We start from the raw sequence: 14,626 nt of genomic DNA, 5'->3' as shown, positions 1-14,626 counted from the left end.
AATTATTTTTTGTCCAAATTTCAAAATTAATCGAAATTTTGAGATAATATTTTTTGTCAAAATTTAGAATCACTACCTCGAAATGTCTAGATAATAATTTCTAAACATGACACCAGACAGTAGGCTTCGATAGTTTTCTGTTTCTAACAAGTAAAAATTGTCCTGTCAGTAGGTTCTCCATTTTATTTTATATGAAAGTTTTACTTCATTTAGATGCTGTATTTATTTGGTGACATGTGTGATTGTTGCCGTTTTATGTTACATTTGGAAATAAAATGCAGTATATGCAATGCAACATTAACCGATGCTTGGACACTATGGCTTGTGGTTCAAATTCACTGCATTTTAATTTCGAAGCCCACACCCGACCCTTAAAGATCCGCCACAAGAAGACAGAAGACAGAGCCAAGTTAATTGACTCACCAAAATGGGCACGTGCTTCGGATTACCTTAATCAGTGGTCTAATTTTGCTTTCTGCTCAACCCAAGTAACCCTTTACCTCTTGTTCATCGAAGAAATGAGTGACTTTCATCTACACCCAACATTTAACTCTCTGCAACAACGCAATCGTACACGCCCCTATATTCAAAAATAAACGCGCTCGGTCATAAGCGGTTCAATCGCAGGGTTTGGATTTTTTTAAGTTTTAAAGGGCCGACTCAACACTCCCCTACTAGAACTTTTACCCACCTCGAGCTCCATCTTACTCATTTTAACTTCGAACAATTTTAATTGTTAATTGTTAAAAATTAAAATGCTAGAGGGGAGCAGGTGGTGATATTTTCTCTGAAATACCACTATCTTAGATTTCATCAATTTATTAAAATCTATTTTATCAAAATACGCAAGTCAGTTACTTATTTATCTACAGGTTTATATATATATATATATATATATATATATATATATATATATATATATATATACTTTTAATTTCGTTTCATGGCTCGCGCCTCTTACAAAATATTTAAGTGATAGATTGTGTAAAACACAAGTGCAGCACGCATGAAAAGCAGTTGCAATTTTCTGCCGAGTTCCTCGCAACTGGCGTTTAATATATAAAAGTAGGCTCTCGTCATGAAAAGCATTCAATTTAAAATCTGACAGATGTCCTTGAATACGTGATAAACTGTTTCCAGTTTGTCCTTCGCTCGTCCTCTTCTGACATTGAGCGAATACGAATGTTTCTAGCGTGAACTTGGTATCTTTTGTATGACTTGGCATTGTTTTGACGGACGATAATTCGATCGTTATATAGCTGACGATCGGTATATTGTACACAAACTGACTCCCCATCAGCGGACACGCTTCTTTGTTTTATCCTAACATTTAAGGATTTTTTCGATAAACATTTGAGTGAACTTCTGATCACAACGAACCCCTATGACATGTGGTATGTTGTGTGTGCGACTGTGTAACTCACTGAAATTAAATTCATTTGATTAGCCTTCTTGCTGGAGTAACTGAAATGTACTGTGTAAACCTCGCATCATATCAGTTGAACGAGCGTGTAAAAGGCTAACTGTGACGTGCGACCCTGCACTGTTCATTGACTTTCCAGAATCTGGCTTATACTTCTTGTTTGTGTAGGGGCGCCTGAGGTCTCGCGTTGCCCTGATATCACATCAACCTAAGACGTGCCTACGTGATGACTGACATTCATTGCTTCCAAATTGAAATCAAATTGTAAATAAGGGCACGATAATAATGACCTTCCTGGTATCAGATGTGCACAAAACTTATTAATTTGGTTGTTATCTGGCTGGTGATTACAACCCTAGCCCATGCGAATACTACTGTTGTTGTTCTATTACAGGTGAATGGATAATTTCACGTGTGTTAATAATAAAATAATTGATCAAATGCATTTGAGTATTTGCAGTGACTTAAATATTTTGAAGAAAAGAATGTAAAGAAAAGCTCGAACTACTCGCAAGCATTTTAAAAGACGTTTGTGTGAAAATGAAAAATATCGCACTGTGTAATTCTAAAAACTTTCCAATCGCCAAATTAATTTAATGGAAAATTTTTAGACTCTTTTTGCCCCCTGCAAACTCAGTTTCTCATCTGAGGTCGAAAGGTTTTCCGATAAACACATCTTATAATACAGACGCTGTTGTCCTTATCGTACAAAGATATTTACTGAATCATAAGACCCATGAGGATGCATGCCTCCGACAATGTCGAAGTTTTACTTATCATGGATGGTGCGCCATCGGCTACGCTACAAATATTGATTTGTAATCAATCACAGCGTTGGAGAGACATTCCTGTTTAGCTACGTCAAACATTTGATAAAACATTTTAAGGGTGAAACTGTATTTGACAGGTGTATCACCTTCCTATGTTGACCATTGCAATCAATTGCTTAACTTTGCTCACCTGTTGCTTGAGCTTTGTTTGTTTGATCGAACGCCACACGTCGCGGCATTGCTTGTAGAGAGTAACACTTCATTCACACTTTCCTCGTTTGTTCCAATCTTTTTTAAGAATAAATTGTTTTATGGCATTCAATGGCGGAACCAGTGAAAGGAATTCTGCTTGAGCCAATTCAGTGCCCTGCCCCCATCCCCACCCCCTTAAAAAAGAAATTTGATATTTTTAAAGTTTGGCATGACATCACAAAAGTAGTACAAAGATGGTCTGTAAAAATAGCATATTAACGACATTTAATTAAAATATGCCTTTGATTAAAATTTATGGGGAAAGGTCGACGTTTCACAAAAATGTTTTCAGACATATTTAGGGCTTTGCATTTCTTTTTTTTTTTTTAGCCATTAACGAAGCTCGCATTTAGCCGTGAAACGTTTCTTAATCCTAGATTACATTTACACGAGCACCGTGCGATTAAATTGTCAGTAAGATCTTTTTTTTTTTTTTTTTTGAAATCGTAAGGAGCTACGGGCAGTATACGTGCACCGTACGGCTATCGCATTTCAAATGTAATCTAGGCTTTAGTTAACGTTGTGGAAGACAGTCAACGACAAATTCTACTTATGATGAGTTGTGCGCTAGAATGAGTTTGGGGTGCTGCAATCTTGATCAGCATAAAGTCTTAATTAAGCCTTTGAAAGAGCAGATTTCTTTTCATTTTAGTCAAAAGTTTACATAAAGAAGTGGAAGGGGAAAGCGTTGGAAGGGGGGGTAACCTTACCCCACCAGCTCACTGCGATTATGACTGATGCCAAGTTTAAAGAGTGATAGTCGTGTTGTTGGGGGGAGGGGGGGGGGAACAAGTCACCCTAGCCCGTCCGATTTTTGCATCTGCGTAATGTAATATTGAAATCGTCGCCGTTTTTATTCTTTTCGCGTATAAAATGCCATTATAATCATACAGATGCAGGGTAGCTGCAGGTCAAAATTGGTGCCGCCAGTTGACCTGATAACGTGCTTACTGTGATTACCGTATTCACTGAATAGAGGAATTATGAAAGTTGGATTGTGATAGAGAAGCAGGTGGCACATCTGATGCAATAGTTAAATTAGTATGGGAGCATTCACATCGAGAAGAGCCGAGGTTAAATAAGGCCGCTACCTAAATATGAAAGGAAGACTGCTTAATCCATTAATGATCTCTCCGCCTCTCACACCCACCCAAGCGGAGACGAGAGACGATAGGGGAGACCGGGGCTAGTTGGACCCTGGAGTAAGTTGGCCCCCATCAAGTCTCTTTAATAAAGTTACTTTAAGATGCTAAATTATTTCATTTGGACTCACTGCCGATGCTTTCTTAGCACTGTTGGATACGGTCACTTTACAAAATGATGTGATCAATTCTTTTACCCCATAGTTACTTTGTCATAAATTGATGGGAGAGGGGGCAACTTACCCCGGGTCCAACTACTATTTTGAAAACATGTAGCTGAATCATAATTCTAAACCGTACCAAGTGGCACCGTTTGCCCATTAAAATACGAACATTTTTTGAGGAACTTCAGCGGGCCCAGTATCCTACTCCAAAGGGGGGGGGGTCGGCTTCCTCCTTCAAATAATCCTGATTCCGCCCCTGGATGTGCCTCTGCCTTGACCTAATTTATCAGAGCTGTGTACATCTCTATATATGTTTTAGTGTCAGCAAATAATAATGGGCATATTAAAAGGCGTTTATAACCTCCCTTATTCGTCTACTAATTAACGTTGTCGTTAATTATTCTGTTTCAACGTTAATAAGTTGACGTTATTTGGTTACTTTGTTGACGAAACACACAGGAATAATGGACCTATTACTTAAGCCTCGGTCACAACCGGACGCACGAATTTCGGGATCGTACGTCCCCTGCGATTTTTGGGTGTTGCGGAGGCCGTGGAGGTCGTAGAGGTAGATGAAAAGCTACTCTTACAACCGGTCGTGCGTGCTTCTACGAGCGGTTTGCGTGCAAAAAATTGGCCAAGTAGCAAGATACACGCACGTGGAACGTACTGTTTTTGGTGGACTCAAACACGACGCAAAGCACGCAGCCCGAAAACTGGCCGGCCAGTTTTTCGCTACGACCTGTCTGCGACAATTAGAACGCCTGGAGCACGCTCGTAGCACGCAAGACAAAAGTACTGAGTAAGTGCGCTAGGCGTGCGTGTAACGCAGGAAAAGCATGCAGAAATTCCGGGGTATTTTACCACGAAGACGTACTTACCACGCAAGAGACTCGTACGTTCAACTTGCTTTCAATGTACGTGTTAACGAAAAGGGGGGTGAGCGCACTTCCTCCGTGCGTTTATCACATTTCCAAATTGCGTGGCGAGTAGGCCTACTACTACCATACTTGTGAAGTGCGTCACACTAAGACGACGCACGTGCCCAGCACGATAAAAGTGCAGGCGATCCCGAGCAACCACTGCAAGAATTGCGTCACGATCTTCGGCCTCCTCTAGCATTAGCAGCTGTAGAAGTCGATAGCGCATCCTTCTTGGAAGTGCCATTTTGGAAGCCAAAACAGTGAATGATAAAGAGACTCGGTGCTCCCTTTTATATTATTTTGATCCGTGCGTTCCACTTCCGTGCTTATTACGTTTCTCTTACGTTTCTCTTACTTCGTAAGTACGATTTCTGAAAACCTACGCTTCACTTGCAATACACGTATGATTATCTCACTCACTGTGTGAGACACAAGTACAGATCGTACGTGCTCCTTACTTCTTCCTACTTCCAAAAAAGGCGTACAGACCACTTGCGGCCCCACGTTCAGAGCACAACACACCTACATGTACTCATAAAGTACTTACTACTTCGTCCGCTGCGATTTAATTTTCATCCTGCGACAACGCTACGTCTGACAAGAACTCCGAAGACGCACGATCTCTAAGCACGCACGACGGGTTGTAAGAGAGGCTAAAGTCTGCCTTACGAGTCGCAAGGGCCACATGAGATGTTCTTTCAAGCAGGGACGCTAATTGCAAGGAGCGATTGCCGTGGAAATTGTACTCATTTCTTGAGTTTGTCTTGCTTCCTGTGTACATGTACGTGGGATCCACTCACCACTTACGACGGCAATGCAACGCACGGCGAAAGTAGTGCCCTTTTGCGTCAGTTTTGCTTCACACTTGCCTCACACGTTTGTGGTGACGTAATGACGGCGTACGTCAGTTTTGCTTCTTGTTCTCCTCTTATTTCTTCTTCCTGTTCCCTTTTTTCTACTATGTAAACTTCTTTCTCTTGCCTTTTTGAGGCATATTAGAAACTAAATTGAGCAAAAATTTGAAAATTGTTGTACACATAACACAGTCGACTTTCACTGCAAAGACACGAGCGTGCGTCGTGAGCACGCCTTTTATACACCAGGCGTGGGGGTGAGGCACGTGCGACGCATTCCCGGTGTGCTCTCGACTTTGTTCGTTAGTTGTGAGGACGTGCGCCTTACTCAACACGCAAAGGGCACTTGCTCCTTCATTGCTTGCGACGTGCGTCTTGCACACCGCGCGTCTCTCTTGCTAACTCCGTGCGAGGGGAGTAAGTTACGCTTGCCGCCTCGCTTTTCGCAGGCTATTCGTAGAATCTTTTGGGCATGTCCAACATCCTCCGTACGTGCTTACGGGCTGTCTGCGAACTGGAAATTGCGTAAGGACTTGCGTGGGACGTGCGATTCTGCGCAAAATTTGAACGCAAACAGCTCGTAAGAGCCCGTACGGCCGGTTGTGACCGAGGCTTTACTTGTTTACTCGTAGATCAACGTTATAATAATAATAATAGGAGTCTAATAAATAAATAAATAAATAAATAAATAAATAAATAATCTAAGATTGCAGCCTAGTGGATTGAAGTTGTACAGACATGTATTTTTTTTTTATTAAAATAAGAACAGCACAATATGTTTTATTTCTGTTTAGTTGTTATTGTGACTTTTCAGTAAATATTGTATTTTTAAGTAACTGAGTAAAATTTTTGATAGTTGGAATTGATATTCAGCATTTTCATTTCATGTTGATCATGCAGTGTTTCATTGGTGTACTGTAAGGTGTGCTACATATAATATCTGTAGCATAATTATTACTATACCCTATTAAATTTGTAGAGATCATATAAGCCCATGTTTTTGTTGCAATTTTTGCAAAGTGATTGTCACAGTACTCTCAATAAATCTACCATTATCTTGTAGTTTAGGCGCTGTTTGTACAAACACCAAAAATACATACAGTGTATTTCAAATTTTTATTAAAATTGAAATAACAAACAAGGGTGTGACAGAGAGGCGTATTTTTTACAGCAAGGGCTTCTCTGCAGTGGAATAAGTAGTCGTTTTATTTACAATGACAGGTAAGACTATTTCAATTTTTATAGGCGTTAATTTAAATTTCGACGTAAAGTTTTTCATTCCACTTCCTAAATCAAGGCCGAGCTATAGGTTTTAACATCAAAGTAAATAACCTCGCTTATTAAATACCCGCAAGGTATTACCTAGCTGCCTTATTTTTCAGTCATTTCTCTGTACAAAAAGATTGTCACACTCTAGTGTATAGCACCAAAGCATGAGAAAAACTTGCTCATACAATGAACGCAGACGAACGGGTCGTAAGACTTACATGTACGTCATGTACGGTTTGAATTGCACGTATGTATGTTTGCACACTCAGAATGAGATAAAATTTCCATAATTTTGTGTTTAAAGTGTTTTTTCAACTTTCCATTGTAGGATCCCAGTGACAAGTTTGCCCACCAGTTCCCAGCCCCACTTAGCTTACCGCCCAGGTGACCTTAGACCCCTGGCCTGGAGATGACTCCTCGTATTCTAACGACTTGGACTGTCACTGACAATTGAACACCCCGGACAGAGACTCCGAGAGGTATATTCTTTATGTCGTTGTGATAAATATGGTCCCTGTGCATATCAATCAATGGTCGTGAGAAAAATCGAGCTTAAGTTGTACGAATATATGTAAAGATCATCAATAGATCTTTAAAACTGACTTCCTAAAATAGGCCATATCAAATGTCTATATTAAACAACGATACATCCACACTATTATTAATTTCTGATTGTGCAGATTGGCTTTCTTCTCGGTATGCTAAACCGATATCATACAAACATAAATTTGTGTCACTATCGGGGTCGATAGTTTACTACCGTAGTAGCTCCTCTTTTAATAAAAGAGCTGGTTCAAATGGCGAATAGATACTTTAAATTGAGTCGTCAGCCCTAGCAAATTCGTCAGCTTCGGCCATTACAAATGCAATGTCACAAATGTATAGTCAGAAAAAATTGTTTCCTCTCTACGTTTCCAGTAAAAAATCTTGGAAACACAAGACAAGTGCAACACAAGTGCTTCCTTAAACTGTGTCCTTTTTAAACCAATGCATTCCTGCGGTTGTACAATCAAAAAAGGAATATATATTTTCGGTTCAGCATTTCTATATCAAGCAATGATAAACAAACAAATAAACAAACGCAAAAATGAAAATAAAATAACCAATAGGCATTTTATGTTGCAGCATAAATCTGAATGCAAGGGCTCTCAAAACAAGTTCGTGTTTGTAGTAGAGTAGTAATAATTAATGGTCGGTATATATATATATTGATTATTTTGACAGGTAACTGAATAGGAAAATCAGTCGAGTAATGTGTTTTTGAATGTACGAGTAATTTATGGGCAGGGCAACAGAAACAGTTATCACTGTTTTTCCGTCACTGCTATCTGCATGGAGAAACCACCGTGAATGATGAATATGTCATGCAACAACCTCTGTAGGTCTTTGATTAATAGTGTTTATATCCTGTTTCTACAAACACGAAAAATTATATGTAGTGGTGATTTGGCAGCATAGCTTCAAACCCAGTGTAACAACGTTCAAACATGCAGGGTGTGACAGAGAGGCGTTTCAGTTGCAGCAGGGACATATTTGCATTGCAATATGTAGTAGTTTTCTTTCTTATTACAGGTAAGGGCATTTAAATAAACAATTGTGTTTCAATTAAATTTAGATGAGAGTACTAGTATTCCGTCTGTTTATGTATGCATGTCAGTTTCCCATATAAATATGTATATCAAAACATAGGAGAAGATTTTGATAACAAGTTAAATCCCAGCGTGTGTCACTTATTATTAACAAGGTGTTACCTGGATACCTGGATCATTTTTCAATGTTTGCTTTTGTCTTAGCTTCACCGGCAGGTGTTTATGGTGTAAAAGTTGCTTGTTCAAGGGTTTCTTTTAATTGCCTTCCGGCAGCCATATGCAATCGAATTGCTGGTAGATGTAAGCTGTGTATCCGAATTCATTAATTAAAACAAACCCGCGCCGTTATTACAGGGGTATGTATAAGCTGGCAAATGCAAGATGTAAAACTTGAACTTCATAATGCAAAAAAAGTTGAATTTTGGCATTTTTGATGAGTTTTTATCTGTTATCAGAGCTACGTGTATTTTGAAAATTCCTTAAAATTTAGCAATGCAAATGACCTTTTACTTCTCAAACGATGTTTTTATATATTATAATATTTATCGTTATATTAATTTTTCATTTGATCAGCATAGTTGGTCAACTTTAAAAAAATAATGCCAACGGTAGGTTATGGCGCTATAACGCATGGTCAAGATCTTTTCACATCCAAATAAAAATCAATTTTATTCTAGTTGAAGAATGATTTTGAACAGATTATACCACTATCGGTAATTTTACGCGGTTCCATTTATGTTCTTCAATATGCAATACTTTGAAAGTAAACATTACATAATTTATAAGATATCCTGACAGTGAATTTTACATATAAACAGTGAATAAGAATGGCGGCTCATTTGCATTGTTGCTGCTTTCTTCAGCCGGCATATGATCCACTTAACATTATTTCCAACCGTTCCTTGAACGTTTTCTTGGACAGTTTAAGCGTGTCTTCGAAGGCAAATGTGCTGTGTCTTAAGTGATAGATCTTGGACATGTAATGCCGGACAAGAAGAGAGAAAAAAAACACTAAAATTCATACAATTTAAAAATTGTAAAGAGATCCTGGTGGCCTCTCAATTTTTGATGATATACTGGTGTCTAAAAATGTACCTAATCCTTCATTATAAACTCATGTAAGTTTACTACTAGTGGAGATATGCCATTCATGATAAAATCATTAATTCAGGAAAATATATCTTAAAAATGAGTCCTGTCGGTTTGGAGTATTTTGAAATGTGTGTTCCTGAGACGTAAGTACAACCCACGTCATTCCCAAACCTTTATCTACAGGTATATGAACTTTAGAGGTTTGTCGACGATGAACGATGAAATGATCAACATAGTTTTCAACCTATTCAGTAGTGACCGCACACTTATTTCCACAACGTGAAAACGTGTGTATCAAACAAAGCATAGGGGGATTGGATAAACCCTACTCTCATAGGGTTTTTATTAATTTCAATGTGAAATCGATAAATTCTTTTAAATGGACAGTACCAGGTGACTCTAATAATGGTTGTTGTCTCACCCGTACGAAAACGCAGTAGATACTCCAGCGCAGTAGACTACTGTAAGTACAATGTGTACTGTATATCTGTGTCCCTAAATGAAAAGAAAGCCAAGATAACACTGTTATCATTTATGAACTGAGAAATAAATGATATTAATACAACCTGGTCTGGGGTATCTTTTTAAACAACCATTTTATTTTCTGTAGTGTTTAAATTGTTGCTATCGACTTCTACTCTAGGATCCCAAGGACACGTCTGCCCACCATATTCGAACCCCACTGTGCTGACCGCCCCGGTGGTCATAGACCCTTGGCCTGGAAATGGGTCGTATTCACACAACTTGGACTGTCACTGGCAAGTGAACGCCCCAAACGGAGAGGTGAGGTCTTTATAGGTATAAATAGACTAGAAAAAATGGGTTCCATATGGTTCCGGCGTATCAATGAATAACGGTAGTGAGCGCGCTCGAGCACGGCAGGTTAAGCGTTTTTGTGTGTGTGTGTGTGTGTGTGTGTGTGTGTTTCTGTCTGTGTTACTGGGATGAGCGTTATTTGTGTGAACGCATGATTTTTTTTCAAAACCACAATTATGCTGAGGATGGTGGGTAGCAACGTTATTACTTGTAAGCGGTGATTTTATATCTTTATGACTATGTCACAGTAAAATACAGCATATTAGGGTAGGTGTAGGTGCCTCTGGCGCTTCTTGCTTTATGGTGACTTTTTGCTATAAAATTGTAACAAGCAGTATAGCATCACTTCCTTGATTTCAGGTTCTGGAGTACTCGATAGATTCTTTAGACGCAGACAAAGAGTATTGCTCATTCTGCCATTTTGACTATCTAAAGTTAACGGATCATTTTGGAGAGTTCGAAACATTTTGTGGAAGTACGTCAGCCAATGGTACCTTTCACAGTACTATTTACATTCATTTTCACAGCGATGATATTGTTGTTGGATCTGGATTTAGACTTGTGATAACGCCAGGTGAGTGGCATCCCTCTCTCTTTCTGTCTGTGCACTTAAGCGCAGGTGCGATCCCTCCTTTATTTTAAACAAAAACTTTCATTTTATTTTGATCAATTAAATTTAATTGCCTTTCTCAATATTGTAGGAGAGAAACCTTGAATGTTAACAAAGAAGCCTGTTGATCACTTTTAATGTTCACCTCTAAGTGGACGTGTAAATTACATTCAAACACATTTCAATCGCTTTAAGTTAACACACACACACACATGCAATTCGTTTGTTTGTTTGTTTGTTTTTACAGTTTTAGATTCAAGCTCATTCACTACGTCACAAACTGAACAGCAATCTTCAGCTCCACCAAACTTCGATGTCTCAAACTATATGCCAATCCACAGTGGGCAACTATCTTTAGTTGCTGGTGCCTCTGGCTCACCTTCAGAATTCATTACATACCAATCTATTCAGCCATCAGCAAGCCCAGAGTCGCAGCCGGTCACTTTAAATGGGAAATCAGAAACAAGTCTGTCTACAAAGCCGAGTAATGTCACTACCCCTGCCATTACCAAAAAGAGTACTGGGGAAGCTGCTGGCCAATCCAGACAAAAGGTTAAAGAAGAAGAAGAGACAAGAAAGTTGGTGGCCACTGTTGGCGGGGTTACAGCAGGACTGATAGCTGTTGTAGTAATTGTAACACTGGGAGTGGTTTTGTTCATCAAATGGTATGCATTTAAATTCATTGTCATTTCAGACTCGTGGGTTCTCAGTTCTTCTGCATTGCGTACCAAGGTTTCATTCCTTTGACACAATTTGATTTATTTTTCTTTCCCGTTGTTTTGCATTCAGAGTAAATTCTGGTGTTTCATTCTGTGACGTAGTTGATAGGATTTATTTCATTTTTTTTTTTTTTTTGTTTTTGACAATGTATCCAATTGATTTTCAAAAAGGATATAAAACCAATTCATTTTGACTACAGAATAATTTCAAAACAGTGTTTTTTAAAAGATACTTCGGTCAATTATTTTATTGACGTTAGGAATTAAATTGAAACTATTGAAAAAATCATTTTGGTTTTCAGGAAGGGGCGCCAGACTAATATGGTCCACGTAATCGCTAACCGGGAAAACTCGACAATGTGGAAATCATCACCTACTTAAACCGCGATTGACGGAAAATTCAAATGAAAGTAGTTTCCGGAGTTGCATCCGATGCTTAATGTGCAGTGTTCAGCAGTTTGGGCGATCAGATGTCAGGTGTGTGATAGTGCACAGAAAAAAAAAAAGGATTTTATTTGAAGAGCCCAGAGCTAGCCCTAGAATACATTTATAAACATAAACTCTTGTTGGTAGAGTGCATCAAGTAAATATACAGGTAAATGCTGTGTTTTCTGAACTCCCACAGCGTTTATTTGGAGTTCCTCGTGACAATGTTCTTGATCCTCTAATGTTGTGTGTTTACACTTACCTCTTGGAGCTTTTATGTAGACGACACAAAATCGCACACATCTTGTAAAATTGATGATCACGCTTTGTCACTGAATACCAATGTCGACTGCATATCAGACCTCGGAGGTTGGCTAATCTCGAACAAATTAAAGATAATGAAAATTGAAGAAAATCTGATTTTTAACTATTATTCAGCCTCTAAACAAGTTCCTTGCACTGAACCCTCAACTCAAAATAGCTGCAAGTCTGGCAAAAACATCCCCCATGCAAAAAACATTAATGGTATTTTGATTTTACACTACCAATGACGGATCGTATTATAAGAAATATCTGAAAAAATCAGATGCTGCTACTGTTATACATGCATTAGTCACTTCTGGGCTGGGTGACTGCAACTCTGGAATATAGATACGTCCATATAATAAAATGAAAATATTACAACACACCCAAAATGTTCTCCATTTTTAGAGCAGCTGCATTGCTTACCAGTTTGGGCTAGAATTTTATCTAAAATTTAATTTTTTGACATGCTGCATTTTATAATATAGTTCCATCATGTGTGACCAACCTGCTTAAAAGCAAAGATCTCAAAGAACCCTGGGTCTAAGCTCTATCATGTATGCTTGATCTAATTAAAACAATAGCTCTCAATGAACCCTGAGGTCTGGTGAAAAACTTAATTGGAAGCTTCCAAAGCTAGGTTACAAACATACGGTGGCGTGGCTATTTTCATGTTCTTTTCAGGCTCTATCTTGTCTTTTTGACGCCCCCCCCCCCTCCAGTAAATCTGATACAAGTGACAAGTAGCTTCATGTCTACGGGCGAAATTTTATAAACATAGCTTTTGGACCTTACCCTTACGGTTTAATAGTAAAATTAAAATAGGCTACAATGCGGTATACTTTAAACCTGGTATGAGACAGGTGTTAAAATAATTGGGGATATAGAACACACATTTTACTCTTGTGGATTAATTTCAAATTGTGGAGGGAGTAATAAATATTGATCTAAATTGATAAAATTAAAGTAAATGTAAAATTCGGTATTGAAAACATGATTTTGGGTACAAATTCGAATACTTTTTTGCCATTGGACTATATCATTCTTGTTAAGTTCTATATACATGTATACATTAATTCAAGAAAAAAATATTCCTGTTAATTTCAAAGCTCTGCAAAGCTTCTGAAAAGTAAATACGAAATAATAAAAAGGAATAGCTTTAGGAAATTTTAAAGAGAAAGAATTTTCCTGTATTTGTAAGTGCTTTTTGGAAAAAATTATAAAAGAATATCTAAAGGGGTTGTTATTTTAACTTTCGTTATTTAACAGACTAAAATCCTCGTTACTGAATACGAAAATTCACGCCACTAGCAAGGCATGAATTTAAAAATTTTCAATGATTTTCAACAAAATCTAGATGTATCACTTGCATTCTTCAGAGATGTAGAAAAAGAAGAACTTGCGAATTTTTTCTTTAACTGCATCTTTCACTTCTCTCTTTTTTTTTTTTCAAATAGTCCTAAATATTGAGAATGAGCGAGTGTGTTGGTATCGTCTCGACTTCATTTGGACGAGTCTAAAATTAAAACCATAGAGGGGGCGGGTAGTGATATTTTCCCTAAAATACCACGTTCAGCTTCGAATTCATATATTTTAATACAATATATTTTATAAAAATATGCATACATTCATTTACTTATCTACCTGTGTATATGTCGATCAACGTTAAAATGGGTTCGTGGCTCCCACTCCTTGCATAATTACTGAAGTGTTAGCTTGTGTAAAATGCACGATTGTACCAAGTATTAAATGCAGCAGCTAATTTCTGCCAAATACCACACATACAAATACCATACATATACAATGGAAATCATTCAATCTTAAAGGTTATCCACGTCTTTGCATACGTGACAAGCTGTTACCAGCTTGTCCTTCGCTCGTCCTCTTCTGACATTGAGCGTATACGAATATTTCTAGCGTGAACTTGGTATCATTTACATGACTTTGGCGAGCTGACTCCCCTTCAGCGGGCACGCTTCTTTGTCTTATCCTAACATTTGAGTGAACTTTTGATCTCAACGAACCTTTAGGGTATGTAGTACGTTAATTGTGCGTGTGACTGTGTAGCTCATTGAAAATAAATCCATTGGATTTGCCTACATGCTACAGACTCATCAGATTAATAGTAATCAACTTTGGTAGAATTTAACAGTGCATCATTTAAATCAACCCAACCCTGATGTGAAAGGTTCATCGTGTCGTGCAACCCATTAAGACTGTTTATTGACTTTCCAGCATCGGGCTGCTACTACTTGTCTGTGTCGCCTTAGGTCA

At 38.2% G+C, this 14,626-nt stretch overlaps 1 protein-coding gene and 1 long non-coding RNA gene across 2 annotated transcripts in view; one reads left to right on the top strand and one right to left on the bottom strand.

Moving 5' to 3' along the window:
- Positions 1-14,626, bottom strand: part of LOC147761246 (uncharacterized) — a 381,866-nt gene that overhangs the window by 335,205 nt on the left and 32,035 nt on the right. The window lies entirely within an intron of this gene.
- On the top strand, positions 6,743-11,844 carry LOC147761247 (uncharacterized). Its single transcript, XM_087015067.1, has 4 exons — positions 6,743-6,749; positions 10,122-10,261; positions 10,655-10,868; positions 11,152-11,844. Exons 1-4 carry the CDS (start codon positions 6,743-6,745, stop codon positions 11,649-11,651), a joined length of 861 nt encoding a protein of 286 aa, XP_086871193.1. The 3' UTR covers positions 11,652-11,844.

Source organism: Lingula anatina, chromosome 6, assembly GCF_051362555.1.
Source record: "Lingula anatina isolate TDL-2025a chromosome 6, LinAna3.0, whole genome shotgun sequence".
NCBI lineage: Eukaryota > Metazoa > Brachiopoda > Lingulata > Lingulida > Lingulidae > Lingula > Lingula anatina.
Note: the sequence above shows the minus strand (reverse complement) of the source record. Positions and strands in the feature narration are given on the sequence as shown.